Source organism: Diceros bicornis, chromosome 17 (genome assembly GCF_020826845.1).
Source record: "Diceros bicornis minor isolate mBicDic1 chromosome 17, mDicBic1.mat.cur, whole genome shotgun sequence".
NCBI classification, from domain to species: Eukaryota; Metazoa; Chordata; class Mammalia; order Perissodactyla; family Rhinocerotidae; genus Diceros; species Diceros bicornis.
In genome coordinates this window covers 58,993,175-59,018,986 of record NC_080756.1, presented here as the reverse complement: position 1 = coordinate 59,018,986, position 25,812 = coordinate 58,993,175, and the positions used below count along the sequence as shown (strand labels likewise).

Sequence of the window (25,812 nt, the reverse complement as noted above, 5' to 3'; positions counted from 1 at the left end):
CCATAGCAAGTTGAAAAAGATTTCTCCAGGTACCAGAGTTTGGGAGAGCAAGGTGTTTAAAAATCACAGCTATTTTTGGTGGTTTACAAGATAAAAGCTAATGGAAATGAAGGATGTTTTCTTATTTATTTAAAATGAATCCTCATGACTTAAGCTTTTTGAAAAATTCCTCCTCTTGGTTTCATGTATTTTTTTAACAGCTTTATTGAGGTATAATTTACATACCATAGAATTCACCCATTGTAGGTACACAGTCAATAAGCTTTAATAAATTATGCATTTATGCAACAATCACCGTAATCCAGTTTTAGAACACTTCCATCAGCTCAGAAAGTTCCTTTGTATTCATTTGTAGTTGGTTCCTGCTCCTACCTCCAAACCCAGACAACTCTTGATCTGCTTTCTGGCTCTATAGTTTTGCTTTTTGTAGAAATTTCACATAGATAGACTCATACAATATGACTTTGTGTTTAGCTTCTTTCACTTAGCCTGATGTTTTCAAGGTTCATCCATGTTTTAGTATGTATTAGTACTTTATTCCTTTTTATGGCTGAATAATATTCCATTGTATGGCTATACCACATTTGTTTATCCATTTACCAGTTGATAGACAGTTGGATTGTTTCCAGTTTATGGGTATTCTGAATAATGCTATGAATATTCATGTACAAGTCTCTGTGTGGACATATGTTTTCATTTGTCTTGGGTAGATACCTAGGAGTGGAATAGCTGGGTTATATGGTAAGTTTATGTTTAACTTTCTAAGAAACTGCCAAACTGTTTTCCAAAGTGGCCGAACCATTTTACATTCCCACCAGTAATGTAGAGGCTTCCAGTTTCTCTACGTCTTTGCCAACACTTGGTATTGTCAGTTTTTTTGTTTATAGCCATTCTGGTGGGTGTGTAGTGGTATCTCATTGTGGTTTTAATTTTCATTTCCCGAATGACTAATGGTGTTGTGCATCTTTTCATGTGCATATTAGCTGTTTGTATATTTTCCTTGATGAAGTGTCCGTTCAGATCTTTTTTTTTATTGGGTCATTTGTCATCTTATACTTGTTTTAAGACTTTGCTATATATTCTGGATAGAAGTCCTTTATCAGATACATGATTTTACAGATATTTTCTCCTAGTAAGTCTTTATCTTTTCATTTTTATAATGGTGTCTATTTGAAGGGTAATTTCTCGATTTTTTCTCCCGCTTTATGGATTGTGCTTCTGTTATCGTATCTAAGAAATCTTTTCCTAACCTAAGGCCCACAAAGATTTTCTTTGTTTTCATTGGGAAGCTTTATAGTTGTAGCTTTTATGTTTAGGTCTGTGATTGATTTTGATTTATTTTTTGTGTATAGTATGAGGTAAAGGTATAAGTTCATTTTGCGGGGGGAAGGGTGTATGAATAGCCAATTATTCCAGCACTATTTGTTTAAAAGACTACCCTTTTCCCGTTGATTTACTTTGGCATCTTTGTTGAAAATCAGTTGACTGTAAATATGTGGGTTTATTTCTGGTCTCTGTTTTTTGATCTATATATTTACCCTAACACCAGTACTATGCTGTCTTTTTTTTTTTTTTTTTTTTTTTTTTTAGGAAACTGATTTTTATTGAGGGCATGTGTGCTGGCGCCAGACTAGACACCTTTAAATCTATGATAGTCTCTTTTTTTTTTTTTGTGAGGAAGATCAGCCCTGAGCTAACATCCATGCTAATCCTCCTCTTTTTGCTGAGGAAGACCAGCTCTGAGCTAACATCTGTTACCAATCCTCCTCCCCTTTTTTTCCCAAAGCCCCAGTAGATAGTTGCATGTCATAGTTGCACATCCTTCCAGTTGCTGTATGTGGGACGTGGCCTCAGCATGGCCAGAGAAGCAGTGCGTCGATGCGTGCCTGGGATCTGAACCCGGGCCGCCAGTAGCGGAGTGCACGCACTTAACCGCTAAGCCACGGGGCCGGCCCAGTACTATGCTGTCTTTAATACTGTAGCTTTTTTTTTTTTTAATAATTGTTTATTTTATTTAATTTATTTTTTTAATTTATTTTTTTGTGAGGAAGATCAGCCCTGAGCTAACATCCGTGCTAATCCTCCTCTTTTTGCTGAGGAAGACCAGCTCTGAGCTAACATCTATTGCCAATCCTCCTCCTTTTTTCCCCCAAAGCCCCAATAGATAGTTGTACGTCATAGTTGCACATCCTTCTAGTTGCTGTATGTGGGACGCGGCCTCAGCATGGCCCGAGAAGCGGTGCGTCGGTGTGAGCCTGGGATCCGAACCCTGGCCGCCAGTAGCGGAGTGCGTGCACTTAACCGCTAAGCCACGGGGCTGGCCCCCTGTTTATTTTATTTTATGATTTTTTGTGTGTGTGTGAGGAAGATCAGCCCTGAGCTAACATCCGTTGCCAATCCTCCTCTTTTTTTGCTGAGGAAGATGGGCCCTGAGCTAACATCTGTGCTCATCTTCCTCTACTTTATATGGGACGCCGCCACTGCATGGCTTGACAAGTGGTGTGTTGGTGCGCGCTCGGGATCCAAACCTGCGAAACTCGGGCCACCGAAGCGGAGCGCAGGCACTGGTGCTTGCACCACAGGGCCGGCCCCTTGAATACTGTAGCTTTATAGTAAGTTTTGGTATAGTAAGTTTGGATACAAGTCCTTCAGTTTCTTTTTATTTCAAAATTTCCAAAAAATTTGCATTTCCACATAAATTTTAGGATCAGCTTCTCAATTTCAGCAGCAAAAGCATGCTAGGATTTTGATAGGGATTGTCTTGAAACTACAGATCAGTTTGGTGGAGGATTGTCCTCTGGTTTCATGTAGTTTTAGGGATTTATTAGAAATTTATTATTTTTCCCTTGATTCTCAAATCTGATTTTTTATCAGTAAATCTGCTTTCTTTCTGTGCTCTGATTCTTTAGGGTGTACAAATGCCTAATTTAGATCTTAAGGAAAAAGTGGAGCCTGAGGTTCTTGGCACTGATGTCCAAACTTCCCCAGAGCCGGGCACAAGAATGAACATCCTGCCAAAGAGAACAAGACGTGTCAAGTCGCAGGTATCAATTTCCATGGGCCATTTTTAACAGGAGTTTTAAGTGCATTGACTATGCAGAATAGTTATCTCGTTATGGGAGGTCATTCACATACTGTTCTTTAAAACTCGAAGAGACGTATCTTTTATTTACCTTTGAGATGAATGGGGAAGAAATTATAAAATTCAGTCTGATTTGATTTAGAAAGCTCTTTGTTAATTTTGAACCGATTTTGACAAGAACGACAAATCAGAGGGTGACTCTGGATACTCTAGGGCCAATTTCATAGACATGCTGATGAATTCTAGTACATTTTATTTTCATGGTTAGCAGAAGTGAGAGGAGTAGGAAAGAGTAGTTTTATTTTTCACTCGTTATTCCTTTAAAAACTAGGGTATAAGTTAATGGTTAGTGTCGGAACCATTCCAGTGTCACTTCTATAGTGTTCTTGTAACCTAAAATTATTTCGAAGCCTAATGAATGCATCAGAAGAAAAACACCCGAGTTTTTTTTTTTTTTGTCTGCCCCCCACCCCCTTTTCCTATTCCTATTTCTTTGTAGTCCTCAAAGTTGTATTTTTTAAGGTTTTTGGTAAAGACAAGTCTGTAGGCTAGGACAGTGAGGTGCCCTTAGATCTCTGAGATATGGTCCATTTAAATTAACATATGGGTAAATTGGATCCAGCAACTTAACTGGATCCTAATCATTGACTTTAACATATCCGAAGAAACATTGTGTTACAAGAATGGAAATGGTTGACATTGAAAGTGGAAATCGGAGAAAGAAGATAGTGCTTTATTAACAAGATACACTGGATTTGGGGCTGTGAGGAGTCCTGTCAGTGGAGAGGCAGGCTAGTAATACTTCATCTTGCTTTTCTAGAGCTCAGGGGATATCTCTCTTTCGTGCTATGTCTGCTTTCCTTGTTCTGAGTTTATACCCACTAAATAATCTGATTAATAATTTAGCTTTTTAGTACTTTGATAGCAGGGTAGGTGTCTTGGATAGGGAATGTGAATTTAATGGAAATTCATTGGAAATTGATAGCTCCATCATAAATTAGTAAACTCTGGTTTAGTCATAAAGAGATTTTTATTGCTATGGCTGATCTCAGAAGTTCTGATCATCTTTGGGTGTATAGTGATGATTCTATTTCAAGACGTGAAACACTTGAAGACTAGTCTCTCTGACATAGTGACTCAACTTAGAAGAGCTTCCCTGCGCATCTAATCCATTGCCAGCTTTCGATGAAATCCCTTCTGATGTTTCTTCTGAAACCACAAGAGAGTCCTGCTTATTTCTAATTGCCTTCATATATTTTAAGAATAGGGACTACATAGAATGCTTTTGCCCATTGTAATAATTGTCACTGTAGTCAGATTGATGTCAGGTAGAAATTAGAACCAATTCAGGATTTGCAATTAAGAATTTCTTCACATCACAAGTGTCATTATTGGTGACACTTCAGTTTGAGCCAGATTTCTCCATTATAAAGTACTTATTCTCTTTGTAATAAAAGTAATCAGAGTAAACTATGAGACAGTGTGAATAACTTGCTTTCCAGTTATGTTTTACCCACCGGTTTTAACATTCATTGATGGTCCTTGCCCGAATTAGTTATTATGTTGGTGGTTGCAAACTGAGTAATTTTCTAGTTCTGTCATTCCTTCTACATTTATTAGTTAGCATTTTTCTTTAAAGAAGAGCTCTTCTCCCACACTTTTTCTTGGAATATATATATATATATTTTTTTGTGTGTGAGGAAGACCAGCCCTGAGCTAACATCCAATGCCAATCCTCTTTTTTGCTAAGGAAGACTGGCCCTGGGCTAACATCTGTGCCCATCTTCCTCCACTTTACATGGGACACTGCCACAGCATGGCTTGCCAAGCGTTGCGTCGGTGCGGTGCATGCCTGGGATCCGAACTGGCGAGCCTCGGGCCGCCATAGAGGAGCACGCACACTTAACCACTTGCGCCACTGGGCTGGCCCCGAAATACATTTTTCATACAATAAAATGTGTATATATTAAGTGTACAGTTTGATGAATTTTGATGAATGTATATACCTGTGGAATCATCACTCACCCTCCCCCCCTTTTAGTATCGCTATAGATCATGATTTTTTTGATACAATGTCTTATAATCTAATACAACCTTTTATTCCTTTTTGATAATCAAATTGTTCCAAATTTGGCTAATGGGAGCCCCTTCAAGCTGGTACCTGTATTCTTTTGAGATGTCTCCATCAGTTTTTGAGCACTTACTTTCTAGCACAAAAAGGCTAGCATCATCTTGCCCTGCCTTAGAGCTGGAAATAGCCATTTCTCCAAGGAATCATGGTTCATTTTAACAGGAAATGGTATTTAGAAACGAAGATCTGAGCACAAGGTATGCTTGTTCCTATTGGGATACCATTGCTTGTAGGCCTTTCTAGTGGTCAGGGCTGGGAAATAAATTTTAAAACAATTATGACTTTATATTTTCAATTCATAGTGATAATTCCAGTTCTAATCCAACATCACAAAGTTCTTTTGGTTTGTATGGTACTTCTTTTCCTAGCATTTTGAATTGGGAACTTCCAATTATTTCTGTAATTTGTTCCAGAGATTCTGGTATACAGTCTTTATATTATCACTTTTTAACGGAGAATTAAAAATTTCTACATGGAAGGGCCTTTTGAATTTTGATTATTTCTAGTTTTATACCAATAAGATTAGAGAATGTTGTTTAATTATTTCTACTTTTTGGAACTTGATTGCCTGTCTGAAAAGGTTGTTGTAAAGATTAATTGTTTAAAATACTTTAATTTGGAACATGCTATATACACAATATATGTCAGCTTTTATTATTATGTACTTTGCTTTAATAGTGGTAAAGAATTTGTGGTGTTATGTTTATTATTGAACTAACTGTAGAGGTTGATTAGTATAAACGAAGCAGTCTGCTGAAGTTTAAAGGTAAATTTTGAAATGCTGTTTTGGTTGATTTGGTTCTTATATGATCTTTTATTTAGTCCAGGCTGCATAGGTCAGCTGTTATGTAGCTATAGTCTTATAAAGTAGTCTGTATTTTATCCTGCTTTATTTTTTATTCTTATCGACAAAGTATATTTTAAATAAATTTTGGTTATTTAGTCTACTTTCAGAGATTAGGTCCATCTAAATTTAAGATGTAACACTGCCGTCGGTCAGGATGCTCTAGTCTTCAAGTATACTAGACTGCCAAATGACAGTAGCTTAAACATTAACAACACAATTTTCATGTAAGGACACATTTTTCACATAAGATTTTCAAAGATAGGTGGTTCTAGGATTGGTACAGCAACTTCACATTGTCATCAAGAGCCCAGGCTTGTTTCAGGCTCTTTGAGAAGTTTTCTCTTTTGTTAGGAGTTGAGAAAATCTTTCCTAGATGCTTCTGGTAAACCTTTCTTATGTCTCATTGGCTAGACCAGGATAACATTCTCACCCCTGACTAAGTCGTCACCAACAAAGAGAAATGGCATTGGCATGATTGGCTGATTGGGATGGGCATGTTGCCCTCTAGTCAAAGATGAGTATCCATTAGAAAGTTAGAAGTGGGGATTTCTATTGAGTTATTACCAGTATTATACCAGTTATTACCAGTAGTGTCTCTCTGAACAGAACTTAATGACAACTATGCTTTTATGAAAGACAGATTTTCTTTTGTGGAAAGGAATCTGGTTGTTGCATAGTGCTTTGGTGACTGTTCAGCCGTTGTAATGAGGCAGTGAGTGGATTTAGAAGAAATCAAATAAATTTTTTCTTCATTTTGAAGAGGATCTTGAAACTTTCTTTTGGGTAAGAAAATAAATGTATGAATCAGAATAATTAGACTAAGTTGAGTTTTGTTTGTTTTTTTCAGTCAGAATCTGGAGAAGTGAATAGAAACACAGAACTGAAGAAACTTCGAATTTTTGGGGCTGGGCCTAAGGTTGTGGGTCTGGCAGTGGGAGCAAAAGATAAAGAAGGTAAAATCTGTTATTTGGTTATGAAAAGAAATAAGTTACAATGGTATAGTTATAGGAAGATTCAAATGATATTTGGATTGCAGTCTGCCTCGCAATATGGTTCTTAGACAAATCGCCCTTTTTGTGGCAGATAATCTTAAATTTAAGGTTTGAGGAGCCATATTATGTTGAATTTTTATAATATTTTGGAAGAGATAGATTTTCCTCCTCCGTGTCTGAGATGTGACACAGAAATTGTAGTTTCTAAAGGCCAGTTTATGAGAGAATGGTGAAATTAATAGTTCTCACCTGGTGATCTAAAGCTTACAACTTTTAAATTCAAAGAGAAATAGAGGATTCTCTGATCTTTAGTATCAGAACATACTGGGGAGAGCTTATGATTTAAATTCTAACTATTATTTTGATGTTTTTCTATAATTGCCTTGATGTAGTATGACATTTCATTTAAATAAACTGTGTTTGAGGAAAGCCTAGTACTCTGAGCTTAGGATGTTTAAAACATTTTGTGAGTAAAATTGCTAATGCAAAGGTCAAGTTCCACTATTCTCTTTATGTACATGTCTGTTTTAAAACTCAAGTTAACAAAGATTGTGTTGGATATGTTTTTACTGTATAAGAATTTAATAAGGGGCCGGCTCCGTGCCATAGCGGTTAGGTGCTCTCGCTCCGCTGCTGGCGGCCTGGGTTCGGATCCCGGGTGCCCACCAACCCACAGCTTGTCAGGCCATGCTGTGGCGGTGTCCTATATAAAGTAGAGGAAGATGGGCACAGATGTTAGCCCAGGGCCAGTCTTCCTCAGCAAAAAGAGGAGGATTGGCATGGATATTAGCTCAGGGCTGATCTTCCTCACACACACACGAAAAGAGCATAATAAAGTTTACTTCAAAAAAAAAAAGAATTTAATGAAATGCTATAATCACATCATATTAATTATTATGCATTTTATGATATGAATAATTAAGTCATAATTCAGATAGTGAACTGAACTTTGGACGATCAGATAATATTGTTCTGTCACTCTCAGAACATTCAGTGTGATAGAGCTTGCTAAATACATTGTGATGTTTATTATTACCCTTTTGAGAATTAAGCACTTTGATTATGTTTTTCATTCTTGTAATTTTGTGTTGGCTGGCAATGATCTTAAAACTAGTCTCAGCTTAGTCCCTGATAAGTACTATGTACAGGCAGTATAGAATTAGTAGTTAAACTCTCTGGAGCTTGATTGCCTGGATTAGAATCCCAAATCTGCCGCTGACTGGCTTTGTGATTTTGGGCAAGTTATCTAACTTCACTATACTTCAGAGTCTTTATCTTCCATGGGGGATAATAGTATATCTACCTCATAGTGTTGTGAGATTTTAACTAATTTGAAATATTTAAATAGTGTCTGGTCCATAGTAAGCTCTCAACATTAGTTTTTACTATTATTATATAACTATTTTTATTTCAAGATGAGGTCTCCCGAAGACGAAAAGTTACCAACAGGTCAGACGCATTTAACATGCAAATGAGACAACGGAAAGGAACTCTCTCTGTTAACTTTGTAAGTGTTCTGAGATGTGTCAGGAGGGAAAGGATTTATTTTTATTTTAGTTTTACACTTTTTATCTTACTATACCTTGGTATGCCATTTAGTTAGTTCATTTGGTTAGAAGATTTGATGGTGAATCTAAAGTTGCACCTTTGGTTTATGTAATGTTAACTCTGTTTTGTCCTATATATGTAGACTGTTCTCCTAAGACATAAACCTTGTGAATAACTAAGTGAGAGAATGAATATGAATTTGTAAATCCTTGAGCTGCATCATAGACAGTGCTCAGTATTCATTCTCTACCAAAGAGTATTTGTATATAGGCAGGATGACATGGTATATTTTACTTATATAAATTAACTTGCAAGTACCCTAAATTTGTAGTCTTTCTTTATTCTAATAACTTGATATGCTTTTATTAACTTGCCTGTAGAAGCTCTGAGGAAATTTAAGAAGTTTTATGAAAAACTGTTTAAATACAATTATTTAAAATAAATATTCAGGATTTAAGTTATGCTTACTTTTTAGTGTTCATTATTTTGTTTGTTTCAATTAAGGTGTTCCTGGTATAAATTTAATATTACGTATATAAAATATACTTTTATTTTGTTTTGTTTTTGACAGGTTGATCTCTATGTTTGTATGTTTTGTGGTCGGGGAAATAATGAAGATAAATTACTTTTGTGTGATGGATGTGACGACAGCTATCATACATTTTGTTTAATTCCCCCACTACCTGATGTGCCCAAAGGAGACTGGAGGTGTCCTAAATGTGTTGCTGAGGTACAGGCCTAACCTTTACGGATCCTTTTTTAACTAAGAACAATAATGCACACATATACACATAAAGTAAATACGTTCCTTAAAGCTTCTTCTGCTCTCTGTTCTTCATTGTTTAAAATCTCCAGAATTTTATAAGAGTGATATTGAATGGAAATGTAATAGTTGTATTGTGGCAGCTTGCCTTTCAAAGGTTCTTTTTCTGACTATTGGTTAAATAATTGTTTTTATTGCTGCATATGAATGGGACTTTGGCTCAGAATATTCATATTCCTAGAAAACAATAAAAATGAAGAAAGGCTATAGGTTGTTTTTTCTTTTTTAATTAAAAAAAAAAGTAAAAATCAGATATGAAGGGCTAGAACTTAGGATTTATGCATCCAGTTTTCATGGTACCAAATAAACTGATGGCATCTATTAGCTTATTTAAACTTTGGCTTGATTGTACTAGATTATTTTTTCTAGTTGAAGTATAGTTGACATACTAAATTATTCTTACTGAAAGATTATAATGATGTCATTATCATGAAACGCATAGTCTGTTTACTTATTTTAACAAAATGTGATTGGGCATTGAAGGGAAGGAGTTGGTGGGGTGTATCTAGATGTATTCAGAGGTCTTTTATGGTCTTTGAATGATTATTTATTTATTATTCTCAAGGTTAGATGATTCAGAAGGAGTTCTACTCTGAGTATTTGTGTTAAGATATTGGTCATGGTGATGGTTAGTGTGAAAAAACCATTCTTCTAACTGGATATCCTAGCAATCCAGTGGATATCCCTTTATCCATTACCTTTTCTTCCTCCCTGATCATTTATTTTCTCTGTAGCTAAATTCACTGATATATACTGAGAATGGTAGGCATCCCTGGGCTTGATTTCAAGTCAGTAGTCCTCCAGATGTTTGTCTTAGTGTCAGAGCTTAATGCCAACTCCAAAGTCTAAAGCTGTCTCATTACCACCTTCCTACTGGAAGACTGTGAAAATGCAGTTGAGGTTCTAGAACATTATTTCCTGATTCCGTGTTGAAGTAATTAATACTTGTTTTGCTCTCTAGGGTTGATTGGATTTGCTTCACCTAGGGAAATGATCAAAGAAGGTGGTACCTGAGAGCCTTAATACTTTGTTCAGTTCATTTTCAGTGAGTTAATCTTAGGTATTCTTTCTCCCAGGAATGTAATAAACCTCGAGAAGCCTTTGGATTTGAACAAGCTGTACGGGAGTATACGCTTCAGAGCTTTGGAGAGATGGCAGATAATTTTAAGTCCGATTATTTCAATATGCCAGTCCATGTGAGTAGCTCTCTTTTAGATCAGTTTGGGGAGATATGAAGATTTATCTGAGTCCAAAGCTTTTGGTTTGCTTTTTACTTTCATTATTTTGTAGAAAATAAGGACAGTATGAAAAAGATGATAGAACACCCTATCTAAATATTAGGGGCCTGGCATCTGTTTCTATTTTTTTCACTCTCTAATGTGGCAGTGTGCACACTCTCCTGTTGAAAAATCTACTTCAATCTTTCAATTGTTTTTTTTTTTTAATTTTTTGTTTATTGCAGTAACATTGGTTTATAACATTGTCTAAATTTCAGATGTACATCATTATACTTCTATTTCTGCATAGATTTTGAATTATTAGCCCTCTGTGAGTAATCCTTTATAGAAAAGTATGAAGTATGTAGCAGTTACTGCTTTTGTTTATTTTTTGTACTATGAGGTTTGCTTCTTTTCCTAGGAGATCTTGGACTTTTTAAAATCCCAATCAAAAAAATTTGTCAAAGCCATTAAAATTCAGCCTTGATTTTTATATTTCCATTTTCCTCCTTGACGTCCTAGATCATCTTTATCCTTCTTAGTTGGGAAGCAGCTTGCAGAAGAAGGCAGTTCAAGTTCATTGTGTTTTTCTGAACATCCAAGTTTTCTTTAGCTTTTCCCTATCCTCAGTGGAAAAAGCCAGAACCCCAGTCTTTTCAGCTCTTGGAAATGAGTTGGTTTTCTATTTTGTCATGGATTTGTGTTCACTTGACCTGTGTATTGTGTTATAGTGGATTATGGTTATAGTAAGTTAGTAATCTGTAATCTTTGTTTTCTCTGTATAGATGGTTCCCACAGAACTAGTAGAAAAGGAATTCTGGCGGCTGGTGAGCAGCATTGAAGAAGATGTTATCGTAGAGTATGGTGCTGATATCTCCTCAAAAGACTTTGGGAGTGGATTTCCTGTAAAGGATGGTCGGAGAAAGATGCTGCCAGAAGAAGAGGTGCAGAGCAGATAGTAGTATCCAGACTTCTGCTTACCCCCAAGCTGATTTATCCTTTGCATAGTAGAAAACTATCTTCCTCTAATTTTTAGGGACTGTGTTCATTTAAAATATTAAATATGTAGGATTTGGACAGTATAAATGATCTTCAGTTTTAAAAACAATAGATTCAAAGTACCTTTAAAAATTGTTTAACTTTGCATTTTAAAACCAATTGAATTAGTTTAAAACTTTAACTCTAGTTAAAAAATTTTGCCTAGCTCTCTCTGTTTGAAAATCTAAAAGTTGATTTAAGATTTAGGCAAAATTACATTTCATTGATAGGTCCAGAATTAAGTTTCCTTCAACACTTGAGCCAGGTAGGTTTTCAAATATGCATTTAAACTGTGACGTATAGTGAAGTCTTGCCACATAGGAGATGACCTCTAGGTGTAAAGCTGAATTAAGATGATCAGTCATTTCTTTTTCTCTTCACTTTGGTCCCTGTTACTTTTTCTTTCCCCTTATAATTGGCAGTGATTAAGAGTTTTATCTCCTGTTAAAAGAGTTAGAGGGACCAGCCCGGTTGCCTAGTGGCTAAGTTCGGCATGCTCCGCTTTGGTGGCCCAGGTTCACGGGTTTGGATCCCGGGAGTGGGCCTACACCACTCATCAAGCCATGCTGTGGCAGTGACCCACATACAAAATAGAGGAAGATGGGCACAGGTGTTAGCTCAGGGCCAATCTTCCTCACAAAAAAAGAAAAGAGAAAGAGTTACACATGGTAAAAAAAAAAAGTTACATAGTGCAGAAGGATATACAATTAAAGTACAGTCATGCATTGCTTAATGATGGGTATATGTTCAGAGAAATGTGTCATTAGGTGATTTTGTTGTTTTGCGAACATCATAGGGTGTACTTACACAAACCTAGGTGATACAGCCTACTACACACCTAGGATATATGGTACTAGTTTTATGGGATCACTGTCGTATATGCAGTTCGTTGTTGACTGAAATGTTATGTGATGCCATGACTGTGTAGCCGCTCCAGCTCTCTTCGGGTTACTGTTTTCATGGTATATCTTTTTCCATTATTTTACTTTGAAGCTGCTTGTATCTTGGAATCTGAAGTGTGTCTCTTGTAAGCAGCATATGATTGGATCTTGCTTTTTTATCTAGTCTGACTGTTGCCTTTTGTTTGGAGTGTTTAGTCCCTTTACATTTAATATAATTATTGATATGGTTGATTTATGTCTACTATTTTGCTATTTTCTCTCTCTCGTGTTTGTTTTTTTCTTTTTTGTGAGGAAGATCAGCCCTGAGCTAACATCCATGCTAATCCTCCTCTTTTTGCTGAGGAAGATCAGCTCTCAGCTAACATCTATTGCCAATCCTTCTCCTTTTTTTGCCCCAAAGCCCCAGTAGATACTTGTATGTCATAGTTGCACATCCTTCTAGTTGCTGTATGTGGGACACGGCCTCAGCATAGCCGGAGAAGCAGTGCGTTGGTGTGCGCCTGGGATCTGAACCTAGGCTGCCAGTAACGGAGCGCGCGCCGCGCACTTAACCGCTAAGCCACGGGGCCGGCCCTCGTGTTTTTTTTCCCTCTGTTTCTTCTCATGGCCTTCTTTTGGTGTTAAAAGGGTATATATATATATATATATATATATATATATATATATATATATATGGTTTTTTTTTTTTTTTTTGCTGAGGAAGATTTGCCCTGAGCTAACATTTGTTGCCAGTTTTCCTTTTTTTTTTTGTATGTGAGCCACTGCCACAGTGTGGCCACTGACAGACGAGTTGTGTAGATCCACGCCCAGGAACTGAACCCCGGGCCACTGAAGCAGAGCATGCTGAGCTAAGTACCACTAGGCCACTGGGGCTGGCCCTAAACAGATATTTTTTATAATACCATTTTAATTTCTCTGTTTTTTTTGGCTACGTATTTTTCAGTTATTTAGTGGTTCTAAGAATTATACATCTTTTTTCCTTTTTAAACAGCTTTATTGAAAATGTACATCTTTAATTTATCACAGTCTCCTTGTTACTATTGACTTAATTCTGGTAAATGTAGCAAATTCAAAACAGTGTCTCTTCATTTCCTCCTCTCTTGTGTATTGTTGTACATTGTATCTACATATTGTATAAACACAGCAACAGCAATATAATTATAGTTTTAAACCATCTTATTTAAAAAAAAAGAAGAAAAGAGAAATATGCATAAACTCTTTTACATCTTTACTCACGTATTTACCATTTCTGGTACTCTTCATTTATTCTTGTGGATATAAGATACCATTTGCGGTCATTTTCTTTCAGCCTGGAGGACTCCTTTTATTTGTAGTGCAGGTCTGTTAGTATTGAATTCTTTGTCTTTGCTTGTGGAATGTCTTTATTTAGCCTTCTTTTAGTTTTTCTAGAATAAATGCTTCTCAATTTGTTTTGTGCTTTTGGTCAGTTTCTAGTGCCTTGAAATGGTTGTCTTGATAATTTTGTTTAGATGTATCCTTGTTTTCTGTGGAGGGGACTTGGCCAGCCTCTTTACATTACCATTGCTGAAAGTCCTTTACAATTAAAAGTCTCCCTCCTACTAGTCTGGCAGAGGAAGACCCTGTTTGATCTTTTAGTATATCCTTCCAGTTATAATGTTATCTATACAAGCAGTTATACATCATGCATACAGAATTGCATATTCCTTTTTAAACTGAAATGGGAGTATACTACTTACATGGTTCTGTACCTGGCTTATCTTTTTTTTGAGTCCCTTCATGCCTTGTCCAGTCCATACTAATTCCTTACAGCATTACCTGGCCAGTTTATTCATGATACCATTTCATTGTTTTTTATGCCAACCATCCATTCAGAAATAACTGAGCATTTAAAATCTGCTGAATGAAGTTCTGGTTTTGTTTCGTTTTTATGATCAAAAGTAGTGTCTTTTGGCTCTCTTCTTATTTTAGCCTTATTATTGATTTTTTTTCCTCCTGTGATGGTAGAGCACAGGTTAGGATAATAGTGATGAGAGAATAGACATTGAGTTTTACCAAGGGGGAAAGAGAATGATTACAATGGATGGAGAACATAGTTTATATATGGATGGTTTTTATAAGAACAGTTCAGGACCAGCCCTGGTGGCCTAGTGGTTAAGTTCAGCGTGCTCTGCTGCAGTGGCCTGAGTTCAGTTCCCAGGGGCAGACCTATACCACTCTTCTGTCAGTAGCCGTGCTGTGGTGGCGGCTTACATACAAAAAGAGGAAGATTGGCAACAAATGTTAACCCATGGTTTAGACCCTTCTCAGGGTCTTCCTTTTCCATCAGGTTTTCTTAACAATCCAAACCCATGATGATTACTATTTTATTGTCCTTTGAAGAATTATAGAATTTACTCTTTTATCAGTTTTGGAGTTTATATTGCCTTATCTTGGAACTTTTTTATGTAGGTCTTCTCTCTCCAACTAGATTCATTATTTTTTCAGCCAACCAGCTGATCAACCAATTATAAAATGTATTGAGTAGTATTTTTTGAGAGCCTCTTTTTCTTTTTTGAAAGCCTCTTTTTCTTTTTTTAAAGGCTACTGAGAGGCTGGCCCCGTGGCTTAGCGGTTAAGTGCGCACGCTCCGCTGCTGGCGGCCCGGGTTCGGATCCCGGTTGCGCACCCATGCACCGCTTCTCTGGCCATGCTGAGGCCGCGTCCAACATAAGCAACTAGAAGGATGTGCCACTATGACATACAACTATCTACTGGGGCTTTGGGGAAAAAAAACGAGGAGGATTGGCAATAGATGTTAGCTCAGAGCTGGTCTTCCTCAGCAAAAAGAGGAGGATTAGCGTGGATGTTAGCTCAGGGCTGATCTTCCTCACAAAAAATAAAAAATAAAAAAATAAAGGCTACTGAGGTTAGGAATCATATCTTTTTATTATTTCTTATTGGAATTCCTAGTTAAACTTATGTTAGACTTTCTTATTGTATCATCTGTGACTCTTAACTACACTTTTATAGTTTCCTTTTCTCTGTGCTGCATTATGGATGATATCCTCAAATCTCTTCTGGTTCACAGATTCTCTCTTGAGCTTTGTCATTGGCTATTTAACCTGTTACTCTTGAGAGTTTTATTTTTAAACTCGGTATTATAGAAAGTTTCAAATGTATAAAATTAAACATAATAATGAACTTCCCTCCCTCTCTTGGTACCTGGGCATCCAGGTTCGACAGTTATCAACCTTCTAATAGAGTGCAGTTGGATTCTTTTATCTCTTTCTGCATTCAGTCTGTTGTGATATCTCATATCCCCTGGAAAACTCACACTACATTCCTGCAAGAAGAGAGTGAGAAAAGCAAATAACATCTTAGAATTATTATGAAAATAGTTTGACGTTGCAGATCCCCTGAAATAGTCCTGGGCTCCCTAGAGCCCACTTGAGGAACTACTGTCCACAGGAATGATAAGCACTTTAAGTCTCTATCTCATATGGTTTCAGGGGTGGGTGTTTGAAACTCAGTGTCCAGTGCTTGTATCCTGTTAGAAACTGCTATGAAAACTCAGATGGCAGCTTTCCTTTTTCATTCTGGCTTTGCTTCTTTTCCTTGCTTCTGGAAACTGGGGATTTTTTTTTAGTTCATCTATTAAACAAATGTTTTTGTTGTTATAATTTATCTAATATTTCTAGATGTGTTTGTAGTGGGGGGTGGTGGTGGTGAGTTTCTGCATCATCTCAGTCTTCAGTGTTGCACAAATTCAGGATTATGTATCTTATTATGTTTTGTTTTTGCAGTGTCTGGCACCATTCTATAAATATAGTGATAAACATTTTGGAAAGTTATGCTACTGGGGATAAAGTAGAAATATAATAGCTGCCTGTTAAAATGAGTCTCACAATATTTTGCTGGTAAGCTGGGAGGGAGTAATAAAAAGCCTTGCTTCTGTGCTTCACAATAATCCCTCCAGAGGTATCTAAGATAATTAAAGGGAAATCTAAATACCAGATAGGATTAAATACCAGATAGGAGATAGGATTAAATATTTAGGTATATGAGTTATATGTAGTAGAGTACAAAAAGCACAGATTCTGTGGACTAGATTATTGTAAATATTATTTTTATATTTTTATAAAATTTTATTTTTATTGTAAATATTTTTACCTTTTTTTTTTTTTTTTTGAAGACTCCTTTGAGGTTTCTTTTGGGCACTTATTTCTTATCTCTCATTTACATTTTTTTTTCTTTACAGGAATATGCTCTTTCTGGTTGGAACTTGAATAACATGCCTGTCCTAGAGCAGTCTGTTCTTGCGCATATTAATGTAGACATTTCTGGTATGAAGGTACCATGGCTCTATGTGGGAATGTGTTTCTCTTCTTTTTGCTGGCACATTGAAGATCACTGGAGTTATTCCATCAACTACTTGCACTGGTATGTACAGTCTTTGTTAACAGCATATATACTCAGTAACCTTTTTAAAGGTGTAATAATATTAGGTGATAAATTAGGGAAAGCTGACTTTACAAGTATTTTCTTCCCAAAAGTAGGATAATATATTGAGGAGAGCAGTGTAGAGGTCTAAGGGTACAACATCTCAGATACCTTTCCTTTTCAAATATGTGCATGCAGCGGAACCTAGAGTTTTAGACCAAATGATACTTGTTTGGTATACATGAAAATTACTTTGGTATATCTTTTGATATGCCAGGTAGGATGTTTAAAGTTGATATAATTAAGATCTGAGTAAACCTTCTGTATTTGAAATTTTCAAATGATTTTTTCCTTTTTAATAACATTTTCCCTAAAAATGCCTGAGTTAACATGTGTGTTCATTAAATTCTTTTACTGATTTTTTTTATATCTCAACCACAGCTTTTATTTAGTTACCTAGTTTCTTGTCCAGTATTATGATCTTAACTAAATGATATTTTTGCCTCCATTTGAAGATACTGCTCAGGTCCTACTGTGCATACTAGTGATTTTCTTTCTCTGCTTCATCGCTGTGCTGTGTAATATGATAGCCGCTACTCACGTGTGGCTATATAAATAAGTTAAGATTCAGTAAAATTAGAAATTTGCTTCCTCAGTTGCACTAACCACATTTCAAGTGCTTTATAGTCACGTGTGACTGTGGGCTCATGTATTGGCCAGCACAGGTATAGAACATTTTCATCATTGAAGTAAGTTCTGTTAGAGACAGCACTGTGAGTTGTGTTAGGGTTAAGAAATTTAGCTATTCTGTAAATAGTATGACTAAATCCATTTCCTAGGGAGTACAGCTTGGTATTATAAATGAACTCTAGTCCACTAAAGTCTAGTGTATTAATGATGCCAAGTTTTTGGTCCTTAAGATTTATAGATAGAATTCTATTCAAGGTTTCAACAATTTCTAGCCTTGGCTTATTTCCTTGGATAGTAAAATTGAACTCAATTGAAGTTATGCAAAGGTATTCTGGAGAGCACTGACTTTTACTTGGATCATTCTGGCGATAATTGAAATCTCCATTGGACCTGTGAATCAAGGTAGTATGTCAGTATCCTCTCGCACAGGGCTTACTTTTCTTGTAGTGTCTTTCCTGTTTGAAGATACTGTTTACTCATCCACCTTAAAGAGTTCATGTGCTTTGAATTGCTTTTCTCATAGTAGTGTTCATATACTCTTGCTTTACCTTCTGTTATGAACAGTAGCACAGATTTATGAGATGGTTGCTGGGATTCAGGGCGTATAATCTATGGCCACGTAACAAGACAAAGTTAGTTGTAATTTAGTAGATTTGAGTCAGAGACCCTGGCCTCATTGGCACCATGCTCTACCTAGCTAAACAGTTATTTCTTTTGCTAGGGGGGAGCCAAAGACGTGGTATGGTGTGCCGTCTCATGCTGCAGAACAACTGGAGGAGGTGATGAGGGAGCTGGCCCCTGAATTATTTGAATCTCAGCCTGATCTCCTGCATCAGTTAGTCACCATCATGAACCCCAATGTGCTAATGGAGCACGGTGTGCCTGTGAGTCTTTTTGCGTCTCCCTACAGTATTTTTAATTTAAGGTTATATTAGATTTTGATTAGATAGAGTCACAACATATGCTTTGTTTTGTAACTGGAAATAAAAGATCATATCATCTTCTATCAAAGTTAAAATTTATACTCTGAAGGGAACAATATTTATTTGCTTGAAAAAGCTGTGTTCTAGAGCCAGCCTTGATGGCCTAGTGGTTAAAGTTTGGCGTGCTCTGCTTCGGTGGCACCCTGGTTCGGTTCCCAGGCGTGGAACCCACCACTCGTCTTTCAGTAGCCATGCTGTGGTGGCAGCTCACCTGGAAGAACTAGAAGGACTTAGAACTAGAATATACAACTATGTACTGGGGCTTTGGGGAGGGGGAGAAAAAAAGAGAGAGGAAGATTGGCAACAGGTGTTAGCTCAGGGCGAATCTTTCCCAGCAAAAAAAAAAAGGGAGTGTTTTAAAGTGTGAATTTTAGCTACCTATTAAAATAGCCTTCTGTTTTCAGTAAACCATTATGTCCTGGTCTTAACAAAAATCTTATATTCTTTATTATCCATGTTTAACCAAAGTATAAGTATTTTAAGTGGTAGTTATAATAACTAATACTTATCCTTTTAGAAATCATATTTCATATAAGGATTGCACAGGGTTTTTTTCCCCACATGAGATAATGAAGTAAAAACGAAGTTAAGCTACTAACACCTGACAAAGTGTAAATTTAATGAGTTTATTACATATAGTCAAATATTTATTATAACCTTAATGAGAAAGTAGATTGAGTAATAGTAGTGTTACTTTATCTTTAAAGAGTGAATTTATACTAGAATCTGGGACTTTACAAAAGACGCATACATAGTATTATCATAAAACAGTGAGATTCAGGAAAACTGATTTTGGGGATATCTCCATGTTACATATGAGCTAATCAATTAGTTTCCAAAAAATTATCCAAAAGTAGGAGGAAATTCCATCTTTTTTTTTTTTTTTTTTTGGTTGAGGAAGATTCGCCCTGAACTAACATCTGTTGCCAGTCTTCCTCTGTTTTGTATGTGGGTCACTGCCACAGCATGGCCACTGATGAGTGGTGTAGGTCCGTGCCCAGGAACCGAACCTGGGCTGCTGAAGTGGAGCACACCGAACTTGATCACTAGGGCCAGCCCAATCCAGGAAATTCCATCTTTAACCACTGTTTACAATACAAGAATAAAAGGAATAAAAGAAAAATTCTCTTGATCGTAAAAATTTTATCAAGTTAGGAAACTAGTAGCTCAGTGGGTAACATTTTCTCTTCAAGAATTTCTTTGGGGGCCGGCCCGGTGGCGCAAGTGGTTAAGTGCGCTCTGTCCACTGCGGTGGCCTGGGGTTAGGCGGTTCGGATCCTGGGCACGCACCCATGCACTGCTTGGCAAGCCATGCTGTGGCGGCGTCCCATATAAAGTGGAGGAAGATGGGCATGGATGTTAGTCCAAGGCCGGTCTTCCTCCGCAAAAAAAAAGAGGAGGATTGGCAGATGTTAGCACAGGGCTGATCTTCCTCACAAAAGAGAAAAGAATTTCTTTGGCTGCTAATTCTTGTCAGGCATTATTATAATTTGTTATCAATGACTATTTTAAGAAGGTGGAATTCTGGCTGCTTCTTAAACCCTGGTATAATTTTCTGGTATGTAGGTTAATAATGCTTTATTGTTTTCAATTTTAGGAAATGCTTCTGAAACTGATAAAATCTGTCTCCCTTTTTTGTTGTTTTGTTTTGTTTCTATTCCTGTTCCCAATTTGCATTTAGGTGTACAGGACCAATCAGTGTGCTGGCGAGTTTGTTGTGACGTTTCCTCGTGCCTATCATTCTGGATTTAATCAGGGCTACAACTTCGCTGAAGCTGTGAACTTCTGTACTGCTGACTGGGTCTGTTCTATAGCAAGTAGCTGTTGTACGTCTGCTAACACCCCTGGAAAATGCATCTTATTTGCCATATTTGCTTAGCTGGGGAGGGGTAGGGTTCATGAATATTTCAGTAGAGACTGGAGTAGCTGTTATAGTTTAGGAAGTTCAGTTAAAGTTTCCATTATGGTTTTTATTTGAAAGATTTTATAGTTCTTTACTTCTTGTCTTCTTGTCTGTTCATTATTTTCCCCATTCTGTTTAAATTTTAATTGGGTGGTTGCTATTTTCTGTATCTATCTTTGCTGAAGGAGTATGGTTCCTCTAGTCTTTACTTTCTCTGAGCACTTTTGGATTTTATAAAGATGAGCAGATCTTTTCAATAATTAACTCTACCATATTTTCAAGTATCTAGCTCAGTGATTTTTATTTCCAGCTATCCCTTTATTATTTTCCTTCTGATAGACAATTAGGTGGTTTTATCCTTCTTGCCATTTTATATTTTTTGTATTCGTTTTGTAAAAATTTATTTTAAAGAGTAACTATAATATGAGATCTCTGTGAGCTATACATTTGTGTAAATGATAGTGCCAGTGATTGCTGTTTTGCTTTTGTATGAGGTAGATATCAAAAAATAATTAGTTATGATTATTTCATGTTGGTTGGGGAAAAGAATGCAAATTTATTTATTTATTTTTTTGTGAGGAAGATCAACCCTGAGCTAACATCCATGCTAATCCTCTTTTTTTTTTTTGCTGAGGAAGACCGGCTCTGAGATAACATCTATTGCCAATCCTCCTCCTTTTTTTTTTCCCCCCAAAGCCCCAGTAGATAGTTATACGTCATAGTTGCACATCCTTCTAGTTGCTGTATGTGGGACCCTGCCTCAGCATGGCCAGAGAAGCAGTGCATCGGTGCGCGCCTGGGATCCAAACCCGGGCCGCCAGTAGCAGAGCGCTCGCGCTTAACCGCTAAGCCATGGGGCCGGCCCAGAATGCAGATTTATAATACACTTTTTGACTTTATATTTCCTTTAGTGATGCTGTTTTTTTGTCACCTCTCAACATTTTGGGGGATATTCTTTAGTAATATTGGATCTTATGTTTTCTGTGGGCACCTTAGTTTGTTAAATTTCGTGATTAACCATTTTTGTTTCCTTGGCTAATGAATGAAATGATATAATGAACAATCTTATTTGATCTAGTAATTTTAAATTTCTTTCTTATTAGGCTTAGGAAGTAGCAAGAGCAAGACTGAGCTTAGGACGTTGCCTTGGGCTTGAGCTCTGTTTTTTAAAATTCAACTAACATTTATTAAATGTTTATGATTTACTTGCTCCTTGGCTAAGTGTAGGGTGGGAAATAGAGATGGTTCAGAGATAAGTTAGAGATAGTTTCTGCCTTTAATGTGCTCACTGTTACTGATGTTTGATCTTGGACAGCTCCTTTGATTTCACTGGGTCCAAGTTTTTTACCTAGTATGTAAAGATGTATGCTAAGATTCACTTAATAATCTCAAACAAATGAGATGATATATGTGAAAGCCCTTGATATGAGAAGAAGGATGTGATGCAAATGAAAAGTTATAGTAGCTTTATATCTGAAATAAAGTGATAGTACTAATTTTTACAAGCTGCAATGGGTAATCAGTTTTATTTTATGTGCTGGCTTCCTTACATATTGTAATAATTAAGAACTGCAAATCCCACACTTTTGTTTTTCTTCTTCTAGCCCTTGTATTAAGGCTATATGAGAAATGTTTAAGGAATAAATGTTTAAAAATTAAGAAGTAAAAGAGTTGTATATTGTTAATAAGCAAGATAATTGCTAATCATAAGTTCAATACATGTATTTTCTTGGGAAAGATTGTTTCTTTGGAAGAACATAGAAATACTGCTTGATTCAGAGATAGTCTCATGCTCTCAAACTGTGATTTCTATGAATCCCTTCTGCCTTTCTCAAAGTGGAGGTAAATTCTAAAAGGTTCTTAAAGGTCCATTTTATTATTTTTTGTCTTTTATATTACAGTATTCAAATACAAACAAAACCTCCTTTTACCTACCCACATTTTCCCAGTTGAGTGTAGGAAAGAAGTTGGAGAGAGAGAGAGAGAGAGAGAGAGAGAGAGTGTGTGTGTGTGTGTGTGTGTGTGTGTGTAGTATAGCAGTATAGCTAGTATCATAATTTGGTGTAAAGCTTGATAGTTAAAGAAATTTTGAGAATTTATCTTAAAGAGTCTACCTGTTTTATGAAAAGTCATCATTTAGTGATTTGTTTATTTCACTTAGGGAAAATAAAGTGTATAATCTGGTAATTCTCCTTTGAATTCTCTTTAGGCCAGAATGGTTGTTTTTAAAAGAATTTCTATATGCTAAAATCTAAATCATCTTTTGCTTTGGTTTTTGTAAAAAAAATTATGTTAGTCCATATGAATTGCTTAAGTAGTGCTTCCCCTCCTTTCTTTTCTTTTCTTTTTTTTTTTACTTCTAATAACATCTATTCTTTTTGTTCTGTGGAAACTTCAATACTGAATATGTCCTCTTAACCTTTTATAGCCTGAATTTTTTTTTTTTTCTTTTTCCTGTAAGGGTACCCTCATGTTAGACTGGTCTAAAAGAGTTGTCTGCCTCATTTAGATATCAAGGAACTCATACTTCTTGATGTACATAATGAGTAGAAAATCAGAAGCTTAGGCCAGAAGCTCAGCATTTCAAATTTTGGGAATTTTCTGTGGGAAGGCCTTTGAAATTCCTGCTGGGCCCTCAAGGTGTAATATTTATAGTTAGCTCTTACATTCAAATGGAGTTTGTTATTCTGTCTTGTTTATAATAAAAGAGAGGATCTGGAGGGTAAATAGTCGTTCTGTTTTGGAATATGTTATAAGTAAGTAATTTAATTTGAGAATCTTGTCTTATTTTCAGTTGCCCATTGGACGTCAATGTGTCAGTCATTACCGACGGCTAAGGCGCCATTGTGTCTTTTCACATGAGGAACTCATTTTCAAGATGGCAGCAGATCCAGAATGTTTAGATGTGGGGCTGGCTGCCATGGTGTGCAAAGAATTGACTCTCATGACTGAGGAAGAGACACGGTTAAGGGAGGCTGTTGTACAAATGGTGAGTGTGCTGAGCACATTTCCTGTATTTGATACTGTGTGTGGAATATACAAAAAATTGAACCTATAGAAAGAATCCATTTTCATCTTTGATCCTTTTAGAAGTTGAACACAAAAATCACTAGTTTGGAGAAGTTTCATATTTTTATACCTGCCATTTTGGTTTCTTCACGTTGAAAAAGTTTTAGGAACCTTGATCTCATCATCTCTAGATTTTTAAAAATGGAGTCATATCAGGTAGAATTCCTTAGGTATATATTTATTTTAAAAAGTCTTCTTCGTATGATATTATTTCTTTAAACAAGAAAGTTCAAATGCTCGTTTCTTTGAGCTTTGTAATTGAATAAAAGTTATGTTTCTGGTGATTGTAGACTGTCAGAGTGAATTAATCTGCCTTTTTTTTTTTCCTTTCAAAGTATTTTAATGATTAGGAAGGACTGAATAACCAAGGGTTGGGATTTTGAATGCTCAGAATAAACTAAACATTTATCATATTGAAATGGGAAATATATGAGAAAATCTGTCTTCAGCTTCATCTTGGCCCATTCTCCCTAACCCTGCCTACGTGGCTAGCCTCGTTAGATTTGTGCCGTGCTTTCTCCTGCTCTTGTACAGCCTACTTTCTCTACTTAGATAGTCTATTCCTATTTTTTAAACAGCTTTGTAATTTACCTAAAATAAACTACGCCTGTTTATAGTGTATAATTTGATGTTTGACTATGTATGTACCCATGAAACCTTTGTCACAATCAAGATAATGAACATGTCACCTTCAAAAGTTTCTTTATGCCCCTTTGTGATCCTTCCCTCTTGTCCCATCCCATCTCCTCCCTTCCAGGAAATCACTAATCTACTTTGTTTAGTTTGCCTTTTTTTTTTTTTTAAAGAGTTTATCTAAATTGAATTATACAATTAATATTTGTTTGTCTAGTTTCTTTCAGTTAGTATAATTACTTTGAGATTCATCCATGTTGTTGCATGTATTAATAGTTTATTCCTTTTTATTGACAAGTAGTATTCCATTGTATGGATATACCACAGTTTGATTATCCATTCAGTTGTGAATGTACATTTTAATTGTTTCCAATTTTTGCCTGTTATGAATTAAGCTGCTCTGAACATTTCTGTACAAGTTTTTATATCAACATATGCTTTCATTATACTTGGGTAAATACTAGGAGTGGAGTGGCTGGGTCGTATGGTATGTGTATGTTTAATTTTTTGTAAAAAGCTGGGAAATTGTATTCCAAAGCAGTTGTACTATTTTACATTTCCACAAGCAATGTATGAGAGTTCCACTTGTCCTGCATTCTCACTGGCACTTGGTATGGTTAGTCTTTTTAACTTTAGATATTCTAATAGGTTTGTAGTGGTATTTCATTGTGGTTTTAATTTTAATGACTAATGATGTTGAGCACCTAAATATTATTACAAAACATTTAAAGCTGGTTATTTTTAAGAATTTAAATTAACTTAGAAATAAGAATTTTTTTTTCTTTTTTTTTATTGATGTTTTAATAGTTTATAACATTGTGAAATTTTGGGTTGTACATTTTTGTTTGCCCATCACCATATATATGTCTCCCTTCATCCTTTGTGTCCACCCCCCATCCCCATTGCCCCTGATAACCACAATACAATTTTCTCTGTCCGTGTGTTGGTTTATATTCCACATATGAGTGAGATCATACAGTGTTTGTCTTTCTCTTTCTGGCTTACTTCATTTAACATAATACCCTCCAGGCCCATCCATGTTGTCGCAAGTGGGACGATTTTGTCTTTTTTTATGGCTGAGTAGTATCCCATTGTATATCTATACCACATCTTCTTGATCCAGTCATCAATCGAGGGACACTTAGGTTGCTTCCACTTCTTGGCTATAGTGAATAATGCTGCAGTGAACATAGGGGTGCATAAGCCTCTTTGGATTGTTGATGTCAGGTGCGTTGGATAGATTCCCAGTAGTGGGATAGCTGGATCATAGGGCATCTCTATTTTTAAGTCTTTGAGGAATCTGCATACCGTTTTCCATAGAGGCTGCACCAGTTTGCATTCCCACCAACTGTGTATGAGGGTTCCTGTTTCTCCACATCCTCTCCAACATTTGTTGTTTTTTGTCTTGGTAATTATAGCCATTCTAATGGGCGTGAGGTGATATCTTAGTGTTGTTTTGATTTGCATTTCCCTGATGATTAGTGATGTTGAACATCTTTTCATATGCCTATTGGCCATCTGTATATCTTTGGAGAAGTGTCTGTTCATTTCTT

At 36.3% G+C, this 25,812-nt stretch overlaps 1 protein-coding gene across 2 annotated transcripts in view; it reads left to right on the top strand.

Moving 5' to 3' along the window:
* Positions 1-25,812, top strand: part of KDM5A (lysine demethylase 5A) — a 90,530-nt gene that overhangs the window by 15,406 nt on the left and 49,312 nt on the right. For both annotated transcript variants that reach the window (XM_058559067.1, XM_058559069.1), the window contains exons 5-14: positions 2,910-3,044; positions 6,908-7,013; positions 8,468-8,559; positions 9,172-9,330; positions 10,500-10,619; positions 11,426-11,584; positions 16,800-16,981; positions 18,393-18,555; positions 20,336-20,455; positions 23,352-23,546. In XM_058559067.1, the coding sequence (XP_058415050.1) occupies positions 2,910-3,044; positions 6,908-7,013; positions 8,468-8,559; positions 9,172-9,330; positions 10,500-10,619; positions 11,426-11,584; positions 16,800-16,981; positions 18,393-18,555; positions 20,336-20,455; positions 23,352-23,546 (1,431 nt within the window). The remainder of the gene's footprint in view (positions 1-2,909; positions 3,045-6,907; positions 7,014-8,467; positions 8,560-9,171; positions 9,331-10,499; positions 10,620-11,425; positions 11,585-16,799; positions 16,982-18,392; positions 18,556-20,335; positions 20,456-23,351; positions 23,547-25,812) is intronic.